The sequence below is a fragment of the Pituophis catenifer genome, unplaced genomic scaffold (genome assembly GCF_029215685.1).
Source record: "Pituophis catenifer annectens isolate HBS135680 unplaced genomic scaffold, rPitCat1.0.hap2 SCAF_1, whole genome shotgun sequence".
In the NCBI taxonomy this organism is placed as follows: Eukaryota; Metazoa; Chordata; class Lepidosauria; order Squamata; family Colubridae; genus Pituophis; species Pituophis catenifer.
Window position 1 is genome coordinate 144,411,331 of NW_027256881.1, and position 26,984 is coordinate 144,438,314.

Genomic DNA, 26,984 nt, shown 5'->3' on the forward strand with positions numbered 1-26,984 from the left:
AGTCATAGCCATAGCTGCATCCAGTTCTTACAATTTTGGGGAGGTGTCAATAGTTGTTAAATTTGCTGTTGAAAATCCATCAATCTCTGTGTTCATCCCCATTCAATACTCAGGCAATTAAAAGGGGGCAAAGAATAAAAATCTGTTTCAGATTTGGTATTTCCACCAACAGGAATGGATTACCACCTTTGACAAATGTGGAATTCAGATTTGCTAACTTTACCCCAAAACCCTATGAAGTAATCGTAACTTGGTTGGAAATTAGATACAGGTTAAACTGAGAATTGTTCCTATTTCATAATATTCTCAAAGTTCCATTTTACACTTTCCATACAAAACTGAACTGGGAAGCTGAAGCATGGATGTAAAACAGGCTATTTGTATTTGTAGTGGAATCTGTTTTATGTGAGATTTTATATTCTGTAAGCCGCCTTTAGTCACCATGTGCGAATAGACGGCAATATAAATTCCCTAAATAAATAAAATAAATTAATTCTTGGTAGTTAAAAGTTGACTGGACTTTTGAAGAGAAATATTAACTTTTTAAAAAATTGGGTTATTTCTGCGATAATACATCTTCACATTTGGAAGTTCATAAAATGTGGAATACTGTATTTACCTGATGGAAATATGGAATGTAATTTTGAACTTAGTCACTTTCCCCTCAAAAGAAAAGAAAAACTACGTCCGCCCCATTGTAATATATTCTCAGAAAATCTAGAGCGCCTTTCCAATTTTGGCAGAGTAAATTAGAGGAGAAAATACACCTCCGTAGTCATAATTTTTGGTGAATACGTGTATGTAATATGCCTGAGATGCAGCATAGTTTGCATTTGTAACGCAACACAGTACTATAACATAGAGACGGTCGCCAAGCCTTTCCTTTAAGTGCAGGGAAAGCACGTATGGCAGTGATTAAGGTACCATTTACACTGTGAATCCCGCTTCAGGCTTGAAAGCCGGCTGGCCCTCATTCTCGTTCCTCACTCTCCCTCTCTCCCTCCCTCTCTCTCTCTCTGGAGGAAAATAGGAAGAGAAAGGTGTATTGGATATGTTGATTTATTTATTATTTATTTATTTATTCAATTTGTATGCCGCCCCTCTCCGAAGACTCAGGGCAGCTCACAATGCATTTAAAATCATTATAAAAAACATTTAAGAATTAAAAACATTAAAACTCATTCACACCATTCTTGGCCGGATCTCGCCAGATCGCAAGAGCGAGATCAACAGCTCCAGGTCTGCCGGAAAAGCCAGTTCTTCACTGCTTTTCGGAAGGCCAATAGGGTAGGGATGGTCCGGACCTCAGGAGGTAACTGGTTCCAGAGAGCTGGGGCAGCCACAGAGAAGGCCCTCCCCCGCCGGCATTGTTTAGCTGACGGGACCCGGAGGAGACCAACTCTGTGGGATCTTACCAGTCGTTGGGAGTTATGCAGTAGAAGGCGGTCTTGAAGATAGCCTGGCCCTGAGCCATGTAGGGCTTTAAAGGTAATAACCAACACCTTGAATTGTGACCGGAGACCAATAGGGAGCCAGTGCAGTTCACGGAGAATTGGTGTAATGTGGGTGTACCTAGGTACACCCACGACAGCTCACGCAGCTGCATTCTGGACCAACTGTAGTCTCCGAACACTTTTCAAGGGTAGTTCCATGTAGCGCGCGTTGCAATAATCTAACTGTGAGGTGACAAGGGCATGAGTGACCGTGAGGAGAGCCTCCTGATCCAAGTAGGATCGCAATTGGTGCACCAGGTGAACCTGTGCAAAGGTCCCCCTCGCCACAGCTGTCAGATGTTGCTCTAATCTTAGCTGTGAGTCTAGGAGGACACCCAAATTGCGAACCCATTCTGAGGGGGACAATTTCTCCCCCCCTCCCCCTCCCCAACCAAGGATGTTCCTCGCCTTATTTATAAAATAAAGGCGGGATAATTTTTTTTTAAAACAAAGTAGTCAATTTATGGTGTACTGTATTTTACAGTGAAGCCAGCCCCCCGTGGCTTGCATTCCACTCGTTGCAACCACCGTCTTCCTGCAACTTTAGTTCCAAGACGAAGTGCAGTGGGCTGCGTACCCGCGCACCTCAGACCGCGACTAAAAAGTGGCTCCGCGCAACGACAGGTTTGCAAAGCCGCCCACGGGATTCCCGGTTGCGCGAACCCACCCCGCACGTCCCGGTGCAGCAACATTCGGCTACAGTGAAATAAAACAGTGCCAGACGGGCAGGCTGCGCTCTAAGGGAGAAAGGAGTGCGGGGGGGGGGGGGGGTATGATGATTTGAGACTCGGGTGCAATGCATGCTTTCGCACGGGGCTCTGCGCTTAAACTGGAAGCAAACGGCTCCTGAACGGGGTTGCAGGCTGTATCCCGTCCAGAAGACGCGTGTCTTTCTCCGCGGTACAGGAATATTCCTTGTTCTACTGAACGGGTCGGGAAGGCTCTGGGCGAACCTGTGGCCAAAACGGCGCGCTTTTCAGTGCTCTCCACACAAGGCTCCCTCCTGCGATCGGTCCCGCCCCGGATTATCAAGTGCCGAAAAGCCGGTGGCAGAAAGCTGGAGAGGCTACTGTCTAAACTGGGATGGCAGGTGTTGGAGCCAAAGATCCGCCGCCGGGGCAACAAGGCAAGCTGCCTCCGAACCCACCATTGCAAGAGACTGGCCAATCCGGCCACTTTCAAGAGCCGGAGCAGTCGCTGGGGCGGGCGGTCGAAGGGGTGAGTCTCGCGTTTCTCCGGTTTGCGCCGTCCGACTTCTTCAGGCATGTTCCAGCGCTATTGGGACGGGGGAGAAGCTTAAAGGTTGCGGTGGTGCTTCTCCGAATCCCTTCAAGACGGCAAAGGAGGAGGTGCAAATTCCGTAGTCCAGGAATCCTTTGGGAGTATAAGTGCCTTCCTAATGTTGATCTCTTGGCAACTGCATGAGATTCACTATTGACTTTCTCCACAATATTTCTTAGACTTATTGATCCTGGTTCCTGGTGGTTTCCCGTTCGTGGGCTAAACCGTGCTTAGTCTTTTGGGGGGTTACAGTAGACTATCAGCTGGGCATCTGATAATAGGAGATAATATACCGGTATATGGGAAGAAAAGAGGTTGGTGGAATGATGGAATTCAAGTACAGTATCAAAACCCTTGTTCTGTAAGGGAAGCAAAATTTTGATCTTTGTTCTTGCAGGATGCAGAACTAGATTGAAGTAGCTTTAGCTGTAAGAGGGTAAATTTTAGATAAACTTTAAAAGTGATCAAAGTACTGACAATGGAAGTAGTTCAAACTGATGGTCTTCCTTGACCAGAGATCTGGCTGTCCCATCTGTTGTGGAGATGCCTTCTCAAGAGCAGGGCATTAGGCCCCCTTCATTTTGGTGGCATCATTTCCAAGGGGGCCAAAACTATAAAGCTTACAGTGTCTATAGTCACCCAACATATTAAACCAAGGTGAAATGAGCATATTACGGCTTAGTGCAATATGTAACTCTAGGTATCGTCCTTCCAAGGAGTGCATTATGATGGTGGGGTTATTCCAATTGAATAATGTAGACCATAAGGGATGTGGGTTTTTTGGGGATGGGGGCGGAATAGAAATTTTCAGTCTCTGCTTTTTTTTTTCCATGATGGCAATAGACATTGGGATGACGTTCATTCTAAAAAGATACAAAAACAAGTGTATCTTAAAACTTCAGAACTATAAAAGGGAAAAATCATTGTCTTTTTCAGGAAGTTAAAGAATAGAAACATGATTTAAGTTAAACCAGGTCCTTGAATAGGTAGAGGTATTGGGGTAATCAGGTAAAGAAGTTTCTTTTTGGCTAAGCACAATCATTATAATGCATTCAACAAACTATGGTTACATAAGCATGAACCACATCAGTCTACAATCCAGGGACAAACCAGTTTGAACACTGGGAATTTCAGCGAATTATGTTAATAATTATGAGGAAGATGGTGTTATTTTGATCTCAGTAAGAGGGCTACAAAGAAAATTATAGTGTACTGTATGGGAATTTAAAATGTTCTTCTAAAACTATTTTCAATAAGTTCTATTAAAATTACCAACTCCCCATTTCAAATAGGCTAACTATAGATTATATGTTTAAAACTTGTTTGCAACTTTCTTTTTAGAAAGTTGTCTTTGCATTGTGAGTTCATGAAATACTTTCTTAAAGATGAACGCTCAAAGAAAGTGCCTACAGGCATTGGTGATAAGGCCGGTTTAGAATATTATCTGACAGCTCCATATTCTGTTGTTCCTTCCAGCTTTGACTGGACCAGTCTGATAATAATGAAGAACAGAAGTAGCTGCATTAGCAACTTATAATTGATGAATTATTCTTCATTTTATATATTAAATGGAGTTTGTTATTGTTATTCAGCTATAAAATTCAAATACACACACATACACATATACAAACACACACATTTAGACCAATGAATAGAATAGAATAGAATAGAATAGAATAGAATAGAATAGAATAGAATAGAATAGAATAGAATAGAATAGAATTTTTTATTGGCCAAGTGTGATTGGACACAAAAGGAGTTTGTCTTGGTGCATATGCTCCCAGTGTACATAAAAGAAAAGATAGGTTCATCAAGAATCATAAGGTACAACACTTAATGATAGTCATAGTTGTACTTGAAGTTGTACTTTAAAACATATTTTGTTATTCACATTTCTGTTAGCCCACAGTGCTCTTTTCAATATTCTCGGTAATGGGGATTTATTCTGACCCAAACTTGCTCCTTCCTTTTATTGGTTTGAATGAGGGATGCCTTTTCAAATTATAATTTCTTTGAAACTTCTGGCTGCCTTATAACAGATTCTCACATTCCACAAAAATGTAAAGTGGTTGATTTGGATTTATCATTTTATGGACTCAAAATAAATATGAATACAATGAAACATATGATGTTGATATGAAAAGTGTGGTGAAACAGACTTTGGCTTAATGCAAACTAAGATAATGACTGGCTCATGCTGAAGTTATCAAATGATGGTGGTTTGGATTAATGCAACATATGAAGTCACACCTACAATATTTGGGTCATAATGCTACCCTGAATGGTGTTCTAGCTTAGTACAGTACTTCAAATAAATTATGCCAAACTATTATGCTAAGGCTTCAAATGGTTGGTTAGTGTTGGCTTAACATGTGGCATATACCTAAACCCTGCAGTTTGCAAACAGTGTGTGAACCTATCCAATAGTGGTTTATTCACACACCATGATTCCTTATCATGATATGTGAACCAGTTAATATGTTTTTAGAAGGGAAAACAATCTAGTTTCCCTACCTGTAGTTACAATAGGAAAGTTCATGACATCTACCATTCAAAGTAAAATAAATGACTATTTTCTGTCCTTTAAAAAAAGCTCTGAATTGAATGCCTGAGCCTTCTTGACTTACTCAGCCCATTTCAGGCCTGCTGCAGCATTGTCATCAGGGTAGGGGTAGGGAAGGCAGATAATTATTTATAAGACAGAATGTTGTTTGAGATTGAGAAATAACTTTATCCAGTGGGATTTAAATGCTATGATAAATTCCAGAGTTTTTATTAATTGTATTAGTTGTATTAGTGCATATAATATTTTTCATATTCTTACCAAGGAGTAAGAACAGACACCTGGTGCAAGCAGATGTTTCATTTTTTAACCTTGGCAATCCATTACTTTCAGTGGGACTGATTTTTTTTAAAAAAAGTTTGAAGTCTCCTTTTTTTTCTTTAGAGTTTATCAGCAATTAACAATACAACAGTATATATGGAGAAACAAAATCCACATAATTTTAATTAGACTACCTTGGAAGTTGGGACCTGGAACTGGGGAGTAGATCATCATTATTTCTTTGCTGTGCAAACAAAATATCTTAATATCGAAGTAAAAATAATCTTCTGTATTATTGTGATATTACCCTTTTTTCAGCCAACTTTTCCATTAAGTTAGGGTTATCTGACTGCAGCAAATAAGAATACTTGTCAGGCCTGGAAGTCATCTTTTTTGTTGAATCTTCAGGCCTGCCACATTTACTACTGTGGGAAACTGGGAGGGGGGATTGTATGGAGCCAGGGTGATACATAGTCATAATAACATTCCTTTCTCAGAAAGTCAAGGACATCTTGCTCTGCACCAGGACGGCTGGAACTGGGAGGCATCTCAAGTTGAGACGGTGCTTTGATTGGACCATTTGATGGACGTGTGGGTGTTGGGCAGGGACTTGAACTTTCCTTTGGGTGGGAAAAACCTTTCAGATTCAGGTTTTCCCAGATTTGCCAATGTGACATTTCTAACAAAATGCAACTTTGAGGAAACTCAAGCCTCAGTTTTCTTTTGTTGGGGGTGTTATTTGCAACCCTGACAATACTATCAGGTAAAGGTTAATGTTTCTAAGTGTTGTTTAGATTATTTTAAAAAATAGATCAATTTAAGATCTTATACAAAGGCCTGGATTGTGACCTGGTCCATTTTAATAAAATTTCCATCAAAGAAGACTGAACCACTTTAAAAGACACCAAAGATATATACCTATTTTTTTACATTTTTCTCCAGTACATTGATCTTATATTAGAATTTATCATGTTAAGTTTCCTTGGTGTTAAGCACCATATTTTTCATTCCATAAGACGCACCTGACCATAAGACACACCTAGGTTTCGAGGAGGAAAATACAAAAAAAAAATTATGAATATGGAGCACCGTCTCATTGTGAATATGGAGCGCCAAATATGGAGCAGCAGTGTAGTGAGGGCAGGAGACGGAGCCTGAAAGAACCACAGATAATTGTCCTCGCATGTGCCAGCTCTGCCTATTGACTCCTGCACTGCGGAAAAGAGACAGAAGAGGCGGGGTTCAGCACTGTAAAAGGACCCCGCCACTGTGGCCTGGCTGCTATTCACCATATTTGCTCCATAAGACGCACAGACATTTCCACCCACTTTTGTGGGAAAAAATAATACTTAAATGAGTTTTCTCTAATTTTGGCCAACGTTGATTCCAATGCTCTTTATGTCAGTCATAAAATTAAAAGTAAAGGGACTTCTATATTCGATTCCCATGTTGCTTTTAACCGATTCAAAAAGTTTGTCCTCTCTTCCAATAGAGTTATTTATTTATTTAGCAAATTTATATAACTGCTCAACTCACACATTGGTGACTCCGAGCAGTTTACAGCATTTTTAAAAATTTAAAAATCCATCCTATAATAAAACTGTTTAAAAAAGCTTTACTCCCCTTCTTGTGATCAGTTTTATTTCCATTTGTAATCCCCAGGCCCACTGACAAAGCTACATTTTTAGATCGTTTTGGAAAAGCAAAAGGGTGGGGATTAACCACACCTCAGGGGGAATGATATTCCATAAAGAAGAGGGACCACCACCAAGAAGGTCCTTTTTCATGGTCCAACCAGATATTTGTTTTGGATGCTTCTGAATTGAAATGATTAGCCAGCTATAATCTGTTGTCCAGGGGCTGCCTGAAAATTCTTTGGGGGAGACTCCTTTCATGTCCCTCTCCATCATGTCCCAACAGATGACAGTCCCTAATCGATCCACAACACCTCCTGCCTTTTCACTCTGGCGGGCCAGTTAGATGCAATAGGGGACAGGTGGTCCTTTAAATAACCCAGCCCCAAGCCATGTAGGGCTTTAAAGGTAATAACCAGTACTTTCAATTGTACTCCAAAGCAGATTGGCAGCCACTGTAGCTCCCACAGAAGAGATGATATGCACAAATCTAGACTTGCACAAAACTGTTCAGGCCACTGCATTCTGAACTAGCTAAAGTTTCTGAATACTGAAGGGCAGCCTCATGTCGAGTGCATCAGAATAGTCCAGAAGGGAGGTGACAGGGCATGGGTGACTCTGAGAAGGGCACGTTGGTGCAGGAATGGGTGTAACTGCACACAACCTGAAGTTTACAAACTGGCTGCCACTACCCCCTGTTCCTTTAGCAGGAATTGCAAGTCTAGGAGAACCTCCTGATTGCCACACCAGGTCAGTCTGAGGTAATGCAACCCCATCCATGACCAAAGGTGATATTTCTCTAGGAACCAAAGAATCAATAACCTAGAGGTGTTCTGTCCATGCAGTTTTCTTGGCAATATTTCAAAAGTGATTTGCCATTGTCTCCTTCCTAGAATTCAGAGAGAGGGACTGGCTCAAGGTCCTATCCAGATGGCTTTGTTCCCATGGCAAAGCTAGACCCAACGGTATCCTGATTTCTAGCCCTGTGCTTTAAGTACCAGACCAAACTGGCACTCTATTTTTATGATTAACATCATAATAAGATTTAATATTTGGAATTCTGAGGCTTCCTTGGTTAATATGCAGCTGATGGAAACTCCCAAAATATCTGTGACGTGTTGTTCCCTATCCAGGCTCATACCCTTTAGAGGTAATCCTTGACTTATGACCACAATTGAGCCCAAAAGTTCTGTTGCTAAATGAAACATTGGTTAAGTGGATTTTGCCTCACTTTACGACCTTTCATGCCACAAGTGAATCACTGCAGTTATTAAGTTAGTAACATGATTGGCTCAGTGGCTAAGACGCTGAGCTTGTTGATCGAAAGGTCGGCAGTTCAGCAGTTCGAATCTCTAGTGCCGCATAAAGGGGTGAGCTCCCGTTAGTTGTTCCAGCTTCTGCCAACTTAGCAGTTCAAAAGCACGTAAAAAATGCAAGTAGAAAAATAGGGACCACCTTTGGTGGGAAGGTAACAGCGTTCTGTGTGCCTTTGGCATTTAGTCATGCCGGCCACATGACCACGGAGACGTCTTCGAATAGCGCTGGCTCTTTGACTTTGAAACAGAGCTGAGCACCGCCCCCTAGAGTCAGGAACAACTAGCACATATGTTGTTAACGATGTTCCCTTAACTATTGTTAGGGGAATCTGGCTTCCCCATTGACTTTGTCAGAAAGTTGTAAAAGGTGATCACATGACCCTGGGACACTGCAAGCATCATAAATATGAGTCAGTAGCCAAGCATCTGAACTTTGATTACTTGACTATGGGAATGGTGAAATGTTCATAAGTGTGAAAAACGGTCAGAAGACACTTTTTTCAGTGTCGTTGTAATTTTAAACAGTCACGAAATGAACAGTTGTAAGTGGAGGACTACCTATAGGCCAATGCCCTTTCCGTTTTCAATTTATTAAGTTTACATCCTGTATTTTAATTAAAAATAATATTCTGCACTGTAAACTTCAGGTATAATTCTTGCGTGTCACTAAATTTCTTCAGATTGGCTTTTTAGGTATTATTTTATGGCCCACAGCATTTTCTTTTCTAAAGTTGCCTCATTACTCCAGTTGCCTATACCCAGTCAGCAAGGCAGTGCCGTGCAATTAGGTTTCTTTTCCTAGAGCAGAACAACATATGTTGTGCCTGAGCAGGCGCCATTGCATGTGGCCGTACCTGAACTTCTCTCGGTACACAGCATAAAATGAAAACTTCAATAATAAAAGACAGTCTAGATGAGTTTTCCTGTCGTTGGTTAAGCACATTAGGTACAGCCTCACAAAAACGAAATGAAAAAGAAGAGGATAGAGATTTTTTTTTCCTGCAGGATCCAATCTGAATTGGTCACTGGGACCAGACCACATCTGCATCCAACTCAGAGTGGATCCTAATTCCAACATTATTCTAGGACCCGTATGTTTTGTCTGGACTATTATAAAGCTATAGGAGCAATATCAGGATAATCTAGCATATTTAAAATAATATTCAGAGTAACTTTACTTTTATAACTGTTTTGTTTATTTCTCTGTACGTTCTTCCATACATAAATAGCACTCCAGTGAAAATTAAAATTACTTAATACCCATTTAAGTAAGTACAAGAGATTTTACTGTGGGGAGAGCCAGTTGGATGTTCATAGCAACAGAAAATATTAAATTCTCGAAATATATTACAGTATTGATAAGATCCATTCCAGAATTCCTGAGCCAGTTTTTTAAGATATTCAGGTCTCTTCGTCAATCTAAAGTTAAGCAAGGTATAGCCAAAGGGAAGAAGAGAAGTGAGGAAAGATTTGACAGCGGTCATAAAGTCTTTATATTGCCAGATTCGTGCATTACGTAGGAAGAGGCATCAACTTTATATTGAATCGTATCCTGAACTTTCAAGAAATTATTTGGTTTTTTCCCCACACCTTTTCAGGTTGCTCATGAAGACAAACTCTCTGTGTGCAGCAAATTATGCTATGGCATTGGAGGGGCTCCAAATCAGGTTGCGAGCAGTGCCACCTCATTCTTTCTGCAAATCTACCTCTTGGATATTGCTCAGGTAAGCATTTTTGGAAGCCTAAACATCCTCAGATTCCAAGTTTAAACTTGAGATTTAGTTATTTAAGAAAAAAATTACAGTATATGGCCACCCAACTCACTCTCAGTGGCTCCCGGTGACTTACAAAGATATTGCCATGGTAGGTCATGTCATGTGTGATTACTTAACATTTAATTCAATTTATTCAGTTTTTCTCTGGATTCCATACTCAGAGAAGAAAAGCCATGGAAAGCAATTAAGATATGAATGGTTAGTTTATATTATTAACCAAATTTTTTTCCAGAATTTGTTTCGCCCTGCTTCCCATAACGAGCTGATTGATTATTATAAAGGTGAACTTTTGATTCATATAAACTATTTTATTTATTTATATCCCACGTTTCTTATTTTATAAATAACTCAAAATGGCAAACATAGCTAATACTCCTTTTTCCTCCTATTTTCTCCACAACAACAACCCTGTGATATAACTTTAGCTGAGAGAGAGTGACTGGCCCAAAGTCACCCAGGCAGTTTTCATGCCTAATGTGGAACTAGAACTCACTGTCTTCTGGATTATAGAATAGAGTAGAGTAGAGTAGAGCAGAGCAGAGCAGAACAGAACAGAACAGAACAGAACAGAACAACAGAACAGAACAGAACAGAACAGAACAGAACAACAGAACAGAACAGAACAGAACAGAACAGAACAGAACAGAATAGAATAGAATAGAATAGAATAGAATTCTTTATTGGCCAAGTGTGATTGGACACACAAGGAATTTGTCTTAGGTGTATATGCTCTCAGTGTACATAAGGAGAATAAAATACATTCATCAAGAATAAAAAGATACAACACTAAGTGATAGTCAAGGTTACTAATAAGCTATCAAATCGTACTAGGAAACAAATTAAAACAATATAAATTGAAAGATACAAGCAACATGGTTATAGTAATAAGTGGGAAGAGACAGATACTAGTAAGGAAGAGAAGAATAATAGTAATACGGTCTTAGTAAATTATTTGACAGTGTTGAGGGAATTAGTTGTTAAGCAGAGTGATGGCATTCGGGAAAAAACTGCCCTTGTGTCTAGTTGTTCTGGTGTGCAGTGCCCTATAGCGTCGTTTTGAGGGTAGAAGTTGAAACAATTTATGTCCAGGATGTGAGGGGTCTGTAGATATTTTCCAGGCCAGCATCTTAACACCTAGTCCTAGACCAAATTATCCTCTGAATGTTCTCTCCATTTATCTTTCCCCATCATTTAGAGAGCAGAGGGAGGGTCACTCTCTTGATATAATAAAGGAAAGTCTCCTTTGAATCATCTTTCACTGTCAGTGACTTCATGGAGCAATCATGTAATTTTCATGCCAACAATATTGAAGTGATTTCTGTTGTATTTTTCTGTAACGTTCGTCCAATATTTTGAAAAACTACCTCCAAAATCTGTGGGGTGTGGATTATATGACACCACACACACACACAAAAATCAAATGAAAGTTGTTTATGGAGCACAATTCAAGGTTTGCTGTCCTATTTCATAGACAATAAAAACGATAACTATTTTTGATAGTTAGAATGGGGCATGGTACGGTATTTATTTTAAAATGTGGAGCAAATTCCAGATGAATAAAATTACCGGTATTGCAGATCAACAAAGTTTCTCATAGAACATCGTAGTCAAAAATGACCATGCTTTATACAAAATATTGTGATTTGAGCAAGTTATTTAGCACTGACAGCTTCTTTTGATAAGTATGTTGGACTTCAGATAACTGACGCTTGTTTTTTCAGATCCCACCATTCCAGGCCTCCTTGGTGCAGGTCCTTGGCAGAGCATGTGGAGCAGCTGCAGATCCTCTTGCAGGCTTTTTTATTAATCAGAGCAAAACAACCAGGTTTGGGCAACTCATGCCTTGGTAAGCAAACTGATATATTTTCTTCTTTGTTGAAAGCTTAGAACAGTGGTTCTCAACCTGTGGGTCGCGACCCCTTTGGGGGTCGAACGACCCTTTCACAGGGGTCGCCTAAGACCACCGAAAAACACATATTTTCAATGGTTTTAGGAATAATTTTATGGTTAAATTATAAATTAATTTGCTGATTTTTAAAGTTCCGATTTTTTAATCATAAGAGATTTGTTAGTATTAAAAATATGTTAAGTTATATGCAAAATGTTTATAAAGGAATCAGATCGGGAAGTCTGAACCTATGATAGATAGAGGAATAGGGTTTTTTTCCCCTTAAATTCCAATTCAAAAATATAAATTAGAAATCTAATCCAAAATTTTCTTTAATCATATAGAAAAGGCAAAATAGATGACAAATCTTTCCAGACCTTATCTCTCAAGAAACTGAACATTTCTTAGATTATGAGATTATGTGATTGATTGATTGATTGATTGATTGATCATGTGCTGTCAAGTTGATCTCAACTCCAAGTAATCACATAGATTGATATTCTGCCTGAAAATCAGTTCCTTACTTGATCTTCCAGGTTTTTCAATGATGCATCCATCACTACTATAGCTAAATCAATTCGCATTGCTACGGGACCCCTGCTACCACCAATAGCCTCCCACCAGCCAGTGCGCTCCCATAGAGAAGGGCTCCTCCGGGTGCCATCGGCCAAACAATGTCGACTGGTGACCCCTAGGGGGAGAGCCTTCTCTGTGTGGGCACCTAGGATCTGGAACGAGCTCCCCCCGGAGATACGGAGGATCCCGGATCTGCGCACCTTCCGTCGCGTGCTTAAGACTTTTTTATTTCATCAAGCTGGCCTGCCCTAAATCTTCTCCCCTTTTAAATATAAATTTTAAATATAAATTTTAATTTGTTTTAAATTATGGGGTATTTTAAATTCAGCCAAATTATTTAATTCGTTTTTAATCTATTTTAAATTTTTGTATTGATGTGTTTTATCTTGTGGCTATTCACCTCCCTGAGTCCTTCGGGAGAAGGGCGGTATAGAAATTTAATAAATAAATAAATAAATAAATAAATAAATAAATAAATAAATAAATAAATAAATAAATAAATAAATAAATAAATAAATAAATAAATAAATTGCTGCTCATCATCTTCTCTTTCCTTCTATCTGTCCCAGCATTACAGCCTTCTCTATAGAGCTAGATCATCCAAAGTAGGGTAATTTGAATCTGGTGAGAATTTTGGATTTGGATAAATCTATTGGTTTATTTTCTAGATTGTCCAGAATATTCTCTGAAGTTTTCTCCAATAGGAAGTTTCAAAAACATCAATATTTTCTTTAACAGGCTTCTTTAAAGTCTAGCTTTCATTTCCTCAGGTGTCACAGGGAACACTACTGTCTGCACTCTTCTGCTCTTTGTAGGTGTAGTCATATAAGGTGTCTGAATATCTTTTGAAGGCCTTTATGACAGCTGTACCAAGTGTTTGATGTATTTCAGGACAGCTCCTTCTTTTACTCTAGATCAGATGTGTTTAACACGCTACCCGCAGACCAGATTGGCCCGCGATAGGCTGCAGAGTTGGCCTCCGAGGCCATCCCGGAGATGGCAAGGGACAGGTCCACACCCACCCCTGCACCCCAAGGGCAAACAGACTCCTGATGCAGCCCGTGACGGGATTGAGTTTGATATCCCTGCTCTAAATGGTTGCTCCTCAAATGCAGAAACTGTCCAACCTTTCAGTACCTTCACTGTAATTTCTAAGACTGTTTTTTGTAGCTCTCACCATTAACAAATGTTCTGGGATTCCCATTTTCCTAAGCATATTCTATCATTTAACGTTATTGATTCAGTCCAAGGCCTTTCTGTAATCAATGGAGCACATATTGGCTTTTTTGGCTTTCTTAAGCTATCTGGCATGCATCAGAGATAATGTTTTCTTCAGCCTTTCTTAAAGCCAGCCTGAGCATCTGACATCTCTTTGTAATAAAATCAGTATCAAACTAAGCATTATTTTATTATCGTGTGAAATTAAAGACATAGCATGATAGTTTTATGGTCTCCTAAGTCTCTTCTTTTTGTTTTTGTATTGGAATGTAGATTCCAATACATGATTCTTCCAATCAGTTAATCACAGTGTCATGTGGAGTAGTTTGCTTAGAAACGTTACTACTGCTTCTGTTGCATGCCATATTTCTATAGAACAGAACAGAACAGAACAGAACAGAACAGAACATAATTTGGAATGGAATTAGAATAGAGTAGAGTAGAGTAGAGTAGAGTAGAGTAGAGTAGAGTAGAGTAGTGGACGTGGTGGCTCAGGGGACGACTCTGACCTTGTCGATCGAAAGGTCGACAGTTCAGTTGTTCAAATCCCTAGTGCCATGTAACAGGATGAGCTCCTGTTACTTGTCCCAGCTTCTGCCAACCTAGAAGTTCGAAAGTACGTAAAAAAAAATGCAAGTAGAAAAATAGGGACCACCTTTGGTGGGAAGGTAACAGTGTTCCATGCGCCATTGATGTTTGCTGGCCACATGATCACGGAAATGTCTTCAGCGCTGGCTCTTCAGCTTTGAAACGGAGATGAGCACCGCCCCCTAGATTCGGGAACGACTAGCACATATGTGCGAGGTGAACCTTTACCTTTATCTTTACCTAGAGTAGAGTAGAACAGAGCAAAACAGAACAGAACACATGGAATTTGCCTTGTTTGGTTATTTTCAGATAAATAGCACTTTCATTTTCTGTTCATTGATTAATTTATATTTCTATTCATATTCCAATCTCTTAGTATGGATGAAATTGGACTCTTTTCCTCTTCAAATAACCTCTATATGTTTGTAGTTTAGGCTAAAATACAAGGATCTTACAACGAACGAACTAATGGTAAACATTCTTCTTGTTACAAAAAGAAGCCAACCCACGATGTTTGTTGTTCTGTTCCCATAAGACTCTATTCTACAAATGATAATCTACACTAGGAAGAGGGAAAGTGCTACACAGCTAGATATTAGCATTATTGTGGTTGACTGTTGTCTTATCAGCCTTCTGCAGTGTACAGTAGATTAGCCTCTTGTACAATTCCTTTTTTTCTCAGAAGAAACTGTATTAAATGATGACTTTACAATTTTTTTCTTTCAAATAGATTGTTGTCCTCAAGACAATTAGAATTTAAAAATAAATTTATTTTGTAATAGCCTTAGCAGGCGGCATTACATAGCTGACCTTGCCTGATCTTAAAGATTTGATCCAGGTTAATACCTAGATGGAAAACAGCCCGATAGATGTAAAATCTGCCTGCTAATCTGAATAGTTAAAAACATTGCAAAAGAAAGCAATTACAAGACACCTTCCCTAAGTCACTAAGAATTGAGTTATACTTGAGGGCATCTGTATTTTTTTAGTAGACCTATCAGCCAAAGCCCAATGTCTTATTTCCACACACACACACACAAGCCAACAGAATCTTATTGTACCATAAGATTAGTACATTTATATTTATTCCAGTACAAGATTCCTTAAACTATTATCCATTTTATCAGGTGGACAGAGCATTATTCTATAATTAATTAATTAATTAATTTTGCACTTCTTAATCACCCATCTCCCTTGGATGTCCCTCCTTAAATGTCTTTAGTTGATTTTCAGAATTTTAGATACAACGGAGCTGATTTAGAAAATAATAGGATGGGCTGCTGAACATAATAATGGAAGAATGCACCTAGATTGACTCTAAATGGTATCTTTAATCTGTACAAGTAGTCCTCGACCTACAACAGTTCATTTAGTGACCGTTCAAAGTTACCACAGCACTGAAAAATGTGACTTATGACCATTTTTCATAGTTACGGCCTTTGTAGCATCCCCATGATCGTGTGATCAAAATTCAGATGCTTGGCAACTGGTGCATATTGATGACCTTTGCTGTGTCCCAAGGTCATGTGTGAACATTTTTTGTGACCTTCTGACAATCAGAAGTCAATGGGGAAGCCAAATTTTATTTATTTATTTATTTATTTATTTATTTATTTATTTATTTATTTATTTATTTATTTATTTATTAAATTTTTATATCACCCTTCTCCCGAAGGACTCAGTGCGGTGTACAGCCAAGATAAAAAACCAACAATATAAAAGTTAAAAACAATTTAAAATTATTAAATAGTTTGGCCAATAATCTAAAATAAAATAACCCATTAAAATAATATTTTAGGCCACCCCTGCTTGATGGAATAATAGCGTTTTAAGGGCGCGGCGAAAGGTACGAAGGTCGGGAATCCGACGAATCTCCGGGGGCAGCTCGTTCCAGAGGGCAGGTGCCCACACAGAGAAGGCTCTCCCCCGGGGGTCACCAGTCAACACTGTCTAACTGACGGCACCCTGAGGAGACTCTCTCTGTGGGAGCGATGGGAGGCAATCGGAGGCAGAAGGCGGTCTCATAAGTTTACCTAACAATCAGGTTTCTATCTTATCAACTGCAGTGATTCACTTAACAACTGTGGTAAGAAAAGTCATAAAATGGGGCAAGATTCACTTAACCAATGTCTCACTTAACAACAGAAATTTTGGGCTCAATTGTGGTAGTAAGTGGAGGACTATCTATACTTACCAACCTTTGGAGTCATCCTTATAGATTCTGTCCTCACAACCCTCAGCAGAACCCTGGTTATGTTGGCCTTCTCCTCCACCTCCTCACTGACCGATGGAACTTAGTTGGGGGACTGGGAAATAGTGAGTTACAGACCACGACTCACTGTACTTCCCCACTCTGGGGAGTCTCCAAAACCCCCTGTCCAGTAGTGAAATTCAATTTTTTTCCCTACCGGTTTTGTGAATGTGGCATGGCGTGGCTTGGTGGGCATGGCGGGGGAAGGATACTGCAAAATCTCCATTTCCACCCCACTCCCCGGGAAGGATATTGCAAAATCTCCATTCCTACCCCACTCGGGGGCCAGCCAGAGGTGGTATTTGCCAGTTCTCCGAACTGCTCACAATTTCCGCTACCGGTTCTCCAGAACCTGTCAGAACCTGGTAGATTTTACCCCTGCCCCTGTCCCTCCAGTAAGGAAGAGAGCTTATCCATTAACTGTTGGCACATCTCTGCCCACGCTAGCACATTAGCAGTTATCCAAGTTGTTCCCTTGTCTTTCCCTCGCCACCCACAGCTATTAAGAGATTTCAGTTTTCAGCATTGGTACCAAAGCAGTCAATCACGGTCAGCTGTTGGGCCTTGCCGCCAGCTGATTGGATACAGTGGCCAGAGGGAAGTCAGAAAAAGAGTGGAGATAAGGCCCTCCCTGCCACACAATCTATGGGTTTCTGGGAAACATAGTCTGAAATTATGATCCTGTGACTGTGTCCAACTGTAGGGACACTGCACTGGCCACAACTTTGCAAATACAACTTGGTGTGAAAATCCTTGAAATTTCAATCACAGAAAAGTAATGGGCCCTGAATCGTGGATGCATTCTTTAAATTATTTGAAGTACCTTGAATCAAAAATTGTTCCCTATAGTGTACCCTTTTGACCAATTGAAGGTTACAAATAGGCCAGCAGGAGAGTTTTAGTAATACATAGATTATTTCATGAAAATGACTTCTTATGTGATAGGACTTTATTTCATTTCATTTGGCAAACACTCTTTCCATCCATCCAAAAGCTTGGGAATGTATGGAAAGCAGAATGCTAATGAGCATGGAATATCGGTTCTTTCCCCCATTACACTATATTTGGCCATGGCAAGTGCTGTTGTGGCAGATGAACTCTTTATATAAGCATCAAAAGGTTAATTGATGCATTTTGTTTGATATAGAATCCAAACATGGAGATAATACAAGCTTGTCTAGATATATCCTAGAAATATATCACTCAGAAGGCTGATTTGCACATCCATTCTGAAGAAAATGAACCTCCTGAACCAAATCATTTTATCACTTTGGGTCTCAAATTGGAAAGACATAAAAGTAGGAGGAACCCCATAACCATTCTGGTATTCCCCTACATAATTTCTACACACAGTTGTCCTTTTGAAGTACAGCTAGTCCTCATTCAGCAACTGCAGTTGGAACTGTCAACTCAGTTGTTAAGCAACACAATCGCTAAGTGAAATTGTGAATGTACTTATGTACCCTGTTTCCCCCAAAATAAGACATCTCCTGATAATAAGCTCAATCGGGCTTTTGAGTGCATGGCAATAAGGCCAAGCGCTTATTTAAGGGTTCAAAAAAATGTAAGACAGGGTCTTATTTTCAGGGAAACACGGTACTTACTTCAGCCTTCCTTTGCTTTGCAGACCTGTGAAGGTTGTAAATGCGAGGATTGGTTACAAAATTAGTTTTTATCACCATCATAACTGTGAACTGTCTCTAAACAAGACAATTGCCAAATGAGGTCTACCTGTAAAGTTTATTCACTTTTGAGGGACTTTCATCATTATGTGTTTTTTTTTTTACTCTGAATTATATGAGTTGTGTTAATTTACAGTATAAATTGTGGCTATTTCACTACAAGCCTTCATAAGCAGGTTCTAAAATGTTCCACCTTAAGAACAAGGTAGAAGCATCAAATATGCTGAACTAAGTTTTTCATGAATTCTATCTTTTTCTTTTGTTCTTCATTATTTGTGATAATGTATTCTTGTCTATGTTGCATGAATGGGATGGTTAAAAATGCTCTTCAGATAATACTATTCTGATGGGATTAATCTGTGTGTTATCTATTCTTCCCAGTTTTTGTTAATAACATCCATGGTCATCTGATTACATTGTGTAGTAACAGCTTTACAAGAATGCTGGAGAGTTCTGTTATAACTAGAGGTCATGCTCTGGGAAATAACTGCCTCTGCTCACCCCTCACAAACAGCAAAGCTAGAATATACTGGCTTTTGTCCCTTCATGTTACACCAACTTGACTGATACACAAAACTGTTTATCAGGCATGAGTTCATTTAAAGGTTGTTTAATCTGTTTTACTGATTGATGTGTTTATTTGGTCTTGTTGCCATGAAAATAAATGGAGGCCGCATCAGGCCCACATTCATAAAAACTGCATTTGGATGTCAATGACTGGTAGATCTTTACATTGGGCATGTGTGCACAATACGATAACCGTGTTTAAAACTAATTGTGGCTAGTGATTATCCATGGGCGTTACAGTAGACTGTACAGCAGATTGCGGTTATCTGTAGTTTGCCAGTCATCTTTCCTTTCTTCGTTTGTAAACACCATTGAGTTTATGAAATTCTGTATTGAACCATTTGTAAGGATATTTTCATAACTGAAATTTAAATTAGCATTTACATTTTTGGTCTCAGCAAATGCTGAAATATAGAATCTAAGATGTACATTCAAATGTTAAATGGCTGTATTCTGCTTTTTAGGAGAGAAGAAAAGTAATTTGAAAAGCAATGTTTTCTGTTTTTGATTTGTTTTATTTCAATATTTATCAAGTATTTATTATTTTATTCCATATACTCTCAACTCCTGCATGGGGTGGATTATCTAAATAGGGCTATTCTTTCCATTTTACTTCATGAATACTCGTTTGCTTTCACTCCAGGTTGTTGGGTTGCACACCATTCACGATTGTGTCCTATATCTTGATGTGGTACTTACCTCCCTTCATATCCAACCGAATTCTGTGGTATCTGACATTTTATTGCCTTTTCCAAGCCCTGAGTACAGTAAGTTGACTGGTACTGAAAATGATTTTTTTAGATATAGAAAACATGTATTTCTGGCTATCATATCAGTGAATTACACATTTTTCTCAGATAAAATGGTGTACCTGTTCAGTCATACAGTTCCAAAAGGGAAATACTATATATCTTTGAGATAATTATATTAACTGAGTAATTAAAAGAGACTTAACGAAAGGAGCTAACACATGATACTGCTCATTATATTTTTAATTACCATAATTCCATTTGTCTGGAATAAGATCTCTTACTCTAGCAGGGGATTGTATTGGAAGACCTCCAAGGTTTCTTCTAACTCTGTTAAACTATTTATTACTATAGGACGTCAGGCTTTTTGTCTGCGTTGACCACCTGGATCAACATAAAAATAGCCATGCTCCCAGAATGCCAATGCTTTATTATAAAGTTGAAAAAATGTTTGGTGTTGTTTGGAACTTCCATTCAATGATTGCTTGATCCTGTTGGTTGGCATATTTTTTAAGATTATGATTGAAGTATGGCTTCTGTGTCTTGTAGAAATTATCTGCCATTCATAGGAAAAAGTCAGAAGGAGTCTTGTAGCATCTTTTCCTAGTAACACAATTTATTAAAGGGCATAAGCTTTCTGAACTGCAACTCATTTCATCAATGGGTAGAGTAGCTTAACTGATGTAGGATTTAAATAGATGGGATGGAGCTGTGAATGGAAGGGGAGGCAGGTTGGTTATGCAGATACGTTACATGTGAGATAGATTACAAATACCTTATGAATTAACAATTAACATGTGTTTTAAAAATCCCTTGTATTTGTTGAGACCTTCAGAGAGAGACTGAAGCCTTTTGAAGTATGCACGTTCAACCATCTCAGTAATACTGTAAAATTTTTGTTTTTCCAAATTGATCATTCCAGATGGTCATTTGTTGGGGTCTGTGCTGATGCCGTTGGTGTACATTATTGTACTATAATACTGCTATCCTGTAAAAGTAAATATTACATGGCACTATTGTTATATCATAGTTCACTAGAAAAATTGTATCGTAACACCATAATACCATCATGTTAATTTTTTATTTATGTTATGTATTAGATTAGTGTGTTGGCTATAATACTGATCCAAAAAAGGTTGGGATTTTTAAAATTAATAATAACACTATTTTATGCTAATAAATAATACCTTATTAACAATTTTCCAATACCTCCATGTTATGAGTAGCAAAAGTTAATGCAAATCATCACTATGCAGGTTGAAAATAAAAATGCTGTAATTATTTATTTTTTTAAACTATTTGTGATAGAGCTGCTAAGTATTTTTGCTATAGCTGTACCAGGTGCCATATTCTGCTCTCACCATGTTTCTGAGCACAGATCAAGCAGATCGCGATTCAGCAACTGCCTACCGTGAGTTTCCAAAGCCAGCTTTTGATTTTGGGAGGGTGGGGGAGACATTGGGTAGGGTGGGGATACAGCTGTGGTCTCCATTTTAGGACGGGGCTACAACTTTCTTGGAGAGTTTTTAAAGGATGGGGACTCTTTGTTTATTTTTTCTTTTCAACTGTGTTCAATTCATTCTAAAGATTAAGCAATTTGCTCATTGTGCTTTCTGCCTCAAAACGGTCCTGAAACACAACAAGATCATTCTGTGGGATATAGAAAGAAGCCATTAGAGCCACCCCATCATTTTATCTATATAGACCTAATGGCTGGTCAAATGACCATCCTGGTGAAGTTTTATTCATTGTTAAATCCCTTTGATGATATTAAGGCAATACTGTTAGTAAAATGAGAAAGTGAGAGAGAGAAGGTGACTAATTTGACATTAAGGTTTTTTTTACAATTCAGTTTAACATTGATAAAAACGGCAAGAGAGGGAATATCTTTTGAACTCACTGCAAACCGTACTGTGTTGTAGGTCTAAAGCAGGGGTGAAATGCTACCGGTTCACTCCAGTTTGGGCGAACCGGTAGTGATAAAATTTGGTGCGCACTGCACATGCACACGCAGCATGCATTTGGCATGTAGCACGCATGCGTGGCCAGCGAATGGGTAGCAAACCGGTTCAGATTTCACCACTGGTCTAAAGTCTGCTTTTTCATGTTCTTAGAGAGAAAATAATCTTTCCACATTCACCACAGTCCCTCATGCTGCTTCATATATTAGCATGTTCTTGAGCAAGTTTTTGAAAAAACAAAACAATTCAGGTGTTAATAAACATATAATGCCAAGCTAAACACTTGGACAACTTTTCATTCTCCTTACTTCCTTTGCAAATTCTGAATTTATTCTCCACCATATGGATGGAGTAAATGGAAAGCACTATATGAGTCGTTCCAGCTCTGATTTGAAGGGCAAATGCAGGCAATAGCTGAACAATTCAAACACAGAGACAAACTGCAGTTTCTGTTCAACTAGAGAAACCTAGAAAGAAATGGAGCAGAGAAAAGGAAATGTGTGGGCCTGAGGCTCAGTCAGATAGGGACAATTTATGACATGTAGATTTCCATTTGTTCTCTGGGGTCTGTGCATTATGCTGGAAGAGATAGTTTTGTAATAAACCATTGGTCTTTAAGTAATCCCACTTTTTAAAAATTTCCTTGCACATATTATTTCTTGAATCTCTGACTGCTTGTTACAATGGCTCCCCCCTCTTGTTATAGTACAATTTGATATTCACTGCAGTATACATATAAATCACTGTTTTACTGTTGAAAGCTGGCTAGAGGGATGTGTATGTCAAAATCTGCAAGATGTGCTGCATTTACAAAAGTTATGGGGTTTTTTGCTCCTGAAGCTGTACCCACCATTCTGCAGATTTTGAATGCCCTATGGAGAACGCTATCTGTGCCTGTGGTTCAGCATTCATTAAACAACCCAGATTTGTAGAAGTGGCTTGTTTTCTTCCCTAGGAATGGTATTTGAAGTTCTTGGAACGCTGATTGGAGCTACGCTACACGGTCAAATAGTTGCTGGTGCTCACACTTCTAGTCATTGTATCCAGAATGAAACTATAGGGCTGCAACAAAACAGCTCTGAAGTCCTAGATGTCTCTTATGGAGTAAGTCAAAAAATTTTGTAATGTTTTTATAGTGCTACATTACACTAGAATGAGGACGTCAAATTTAATATAATAGACCCGCTTCTTAATAATATTTTTGCAAAGCAAGTCTCATTTGAATTTAGTGGAACTTACCAAGAAATGTTTCTTATTTCAGTTTATGTCTAATAACTTTATGTCTTCACTGTGATTTGGAGATCATGAGGACTTGTCAAAAGGTGGCAAGACACAAGGCTTAGTGTAGATATGAGAGATGATCCTATATGTGCAAAATCCAGATGTATGCCTGTGTTGCAATATTTTCAGGATCAGACTCAATAAATTATATAAGAGTTAAGAGTTCAAATATATTTTCTTTTATTTACATAAGGCATTCTATATTCACTGAATATTCACAGATAGAAGCAAAGAAGAGAGTGTGTGCAGCTCCTTATATATACAATGGGCGGAGCTAGGTATGGGAGTGGTAAGATATGAATACATTAAGAAGTGAAGAATAAATTAACCCCTGATATCCCGTTCATATACTATTTACATATTAGAGAATAAGGCATTTACATGTGACAAATCCCCCTCTAAATGCCGATTCGATATGCTACATCTATTACATTCAGATTCAGAACAATATAATACATATAACTTGGAAGTCAAGTATTTATGTTGTTTAGATGGCAAAGGCTTTGTCAATATGTCAGTTAATTGTTCTGATGTCTCACAATGCACTGCTTTAATAAATCCATCTTGAGATAATTGTCTCACATGTTTAAATTTTATGTCTATATGTCTAGATCTCTGTCCAATAGCGTCAGATCTAGATATTTCAATGGCTGCTTTATTGTCTTCATGCATGACAAAAGGTAGGGCAGGTTTTTTCCAAACATCAGAAATTAGATCATTAAACCATACAAGGTTATTTGCTGCTTTAGATAAACAAACATATTCCGCTTCTGTCGTTGAAGTGGCCACTAAATCTTGTTTGCCAGTGTACCAGTAAACTGGACAACCGTTTAGGAGAAATAAGTAACCAGATGTACTTTTTCTGCATGAAGTGTCTCCAGCCCAATCTGCATCTGCGTAACATGTGAGTTTCGGTTCCTTGACATTATTAGGTTCTAACATTAAGCAAAAATCTAAAGTATTTTTTAAATATCTTAATATTCTTTTAAAAGCTTCCCAATGATACATTGTTGGTTTGCTGACATGTCTGGACAATAAATTGAGGGGTAAAGCGATATCAGGTCTTGTCCAATTAGAAATGTAAAGAAGTGAACCTATGATTGATCTATAAAACGTGTTATCTTTGAATTCAGGGGATGATTCATCAGCATTTCTTAGGAAATCAGTTTGCATTGGAGTATCACAGGGTTTTGCATCATTTAGATTACATTTGTTCAAAAGTTCTATGATCTTATCTTTCTGAGAAAGCTTGAATCCCCTTCTAGTTTTACTAATTTGAACACCAAGATACTTATTTACTTTACCTAAAGATTTCAATGAGAAATGTTCATTTAACTTTGTTACAAATGTTTCTCTTCTTTCTTTATGTTTACCTATATATAAAATGTCGTCCACATAGATTAATACAAATTCTATGTAATCATTACCCTTTTTAACAAAGAAACAATTATCAGCAGTAGTAGCATTGAATTCCATAGTTTTAAGTACTTTCACTAAACAATCATACCATCGTTTACCAGATTGTTTTAACCCATATAGACTTTTGTTTAATAACCAAATCTCATCCTTATTTGTGTATTGACTGTGAGGTGCTCTTACATATATTTCCTTATCTAATTTTGCGTGTAAATACGCAGTCTGTATGTCATACTGGAATACATCGAGATTGAGTGCTGATGCTACAACTAGAGCCGTCTTGACACTTTCAGTTCTTACTGTGGGGGAGTATGTGTCAGTATAGTCCTCTGGATATTTCTGTGCATAACCTTGTGCAACTAATCTAGCCTTGTATAGAGTATTTCCTCCCTCTAAATTTTTAATTTTATATATCCACCTAGTGCCAATGATTGTTTTGTCCTTTGGTGCAATTGCAGGTGTAAATACATTTAATCCTTGTAAACTTTCCATCTCTTTTGCCATTGCTAATTCCCACTTTTCTTTTTCTTTAGGAGGAAGTTTTAACACTTCCTCATATGTGTTAGGTGTCGTAGATTCTCCATCCATATGCATTATATAATCTTTGTATTTGTTTGGCATTTGGTTTCTAGTGTTTCTAATTGTTTTCTCAGGTTTACTATTATTGTCATGCAAATATCTTGCTTCCTTTTTTGTTAATGTATCTGTCTTTATTTTGTGTTGACTGTTTGTCCATGTTTTAGTTTTGTTTCTATATTTGTTGTCATTTTGCTTTTCTACAGATTTTTTCTCTTGGGATTTTGTATCTGTGTTGTTGTTTGGGAATATTTCATTAAGATGTATTTTAGACCAGTTGGCCTGTTCATGAAACACAGCTGTTCTGGAAACTATAAATTTGTTATTATTATCAATGAATCTGTATCCTTTTGTACCTGTCTCATATCCCATAAATCTAAGTCTTCTAGACACATTTTCTCCCTTTCTTCTCAATTGTTTAGGTATGTGTACGTCTGCGGTGACTCCAAATATATGCATGTGTGCTAATTTTGGTTTCCTATTATACATCACTTCATATGGTGTCTTATTTACAATGCTGGACCAAGTTCTATTTTGTGTGTAATTGGAATATTGTAGGGCTTCTGACCAGAATTGTTTGCTTAAGCCAGCATCTTCCAATGTGCATCTAATCATGGTTTGTAATGTTGAGTTCTTCCTCTCTGCAATTCCGTTCTGGAACGCGGAAAATGGGCTAGATGTGTAATGTAACATTCCTCTGTCCTTCAGCCATTGGGAGAATTCCTTAGACATGAATTCACATCCCCTATCTGTCATTATTTGTTTTATTTTGATATTGTGTTGTGTTTCTACGCGTTTGTAAAACTCTTTAAATTTCTGAAAGGTTTCATCCTTGTGTTTTAATGTGTAAACAAATCCATAGCGACTATAGTCATCCACAATAGTTAAGAAGTAACGTTTTTTATAAATGATAGATGGAGTTAGTGGACCAACCAGGTCCATGTGTACTAAATCAAAAATTTTGTTAGTTGACCTTGTTGATTTTCTAGGCCTGGGACTAGTTTTTAGTTTTGTAGATTTACATACTGAGCATTCCAAATAGTTTTCACAATTTTTTATTTTAACACCTTCTGCGTGTTCAGTCATTTTCTGTACTACAGGAAAACTGGCATGTCCTAACTTCCTATGTAAGACATGAGCACACTCATCATGAATTGGCTTACCTATTTTTGGTTTTTTCTCATTATGTGCATCCTTGTTATCATGAGCTATTTTACATTCATCATTGTCACTGTTGCTAATGTTTCCATTATCTGGTTCAATACAATCTTCCATATTTGAATCAATGTTGTGTAACCATTTCTCCTTAGTTATTAAATAAGGTAGGCCTCCTTTAATCATTACTGTACCTATATCTGTCTTATTTTTCTCCAAAGTTGCTTTTCCTTTTGAAAACACAATATTAATATCTGAATCTCTGCTTAGTTTTATGGCACTTAATATGTTATGAGGTATCTCAGGTATCAGTAATACCCCCTCTATTTTTCCTAGACCAGGTAAGGTTACATTCCCTCTACCTAATACTTGGACCTTTTCTTGGTTAGCTACCTTTATTACAAATCTATCTTCTATAAATGAAGATAATATATTTTTATTATTAGTGGTATGATTGGTTGCTCCAGAATCAATAAGCCAATTATTATCCTCAGTTTGCTGTATGTTAGTGTTATCTTGCTTGTTTAGTCCATTTAGTGAACCAGATTTTCTGTCCTTTGAATTATCTCTGCCCCCTCTATACTCTTTGTAATTTGGTGGGCTTCTATATCTATGTCTATCAATGGAAGACTGTCTATAGGTGTATTTGTTTCTGTGTTCTGACCTATGTCTTTCTTTTGTAATTTTGGGACAATCTCTTCTATTGTGTTCCCTGGATCCACAATTGTGGCATCTGAATGTTTCATTATATCT

At 38.2% G+C, this 26,984-nt stretch overlaps 1 protein-coding gene across 4 annotated transcripts in view; it reads left to right on the plus strand.

Moving 5' to 3' along the window:
• Nucleotides 1-2,330: 2,330 nt before the first annotated feature.
• MFSD2B (MFSD2 lysolipid transporter B, sphingolipid) overlaps nucleotides 2,331-26,984 on the plus strand; it is a 55,293-nt gene continuing 30,639 nt past the window's right edge. For 2 of the 4 annotated variants that reach the window (XM_070933022.1, XM_070933021.1), the window contains exons 1-6: nucleotides 2,331-2,711; nucleotides 10,147-10,272; nucleotides 12,045-12,169; nucleotides 19,737-19,860; nucleotides 21,175-21,253; nucleotides 22,759-22,907. In XM_070933022.1, the coding sequence (XP_070789123.1) occupies nucleotides 2,577-2,711; nucleotides 10,147-10,272; nucleotides 12,045-12,169; nucleotides 19,737-19,860; nucleotides 21,175-21,253; nucleotides 22,759-22,907 (738 nt within the window). In that variant the 5' untranslated portion in view covers nucleotides 2,331-2,576. The remainder of the gene's footprint in view (nucleotides 2,712-10,146; nucleotides 10,273-12,044; nucleotides 12,170-19,736; nucleotides 19,861-21,174; nucleotides 21,254-22,758; nucleotides 22,908-26,984) is intronic. The other 2 variants (XR_011599776.1, XM_070933019.1) reach the window with 1 other exon arrangement.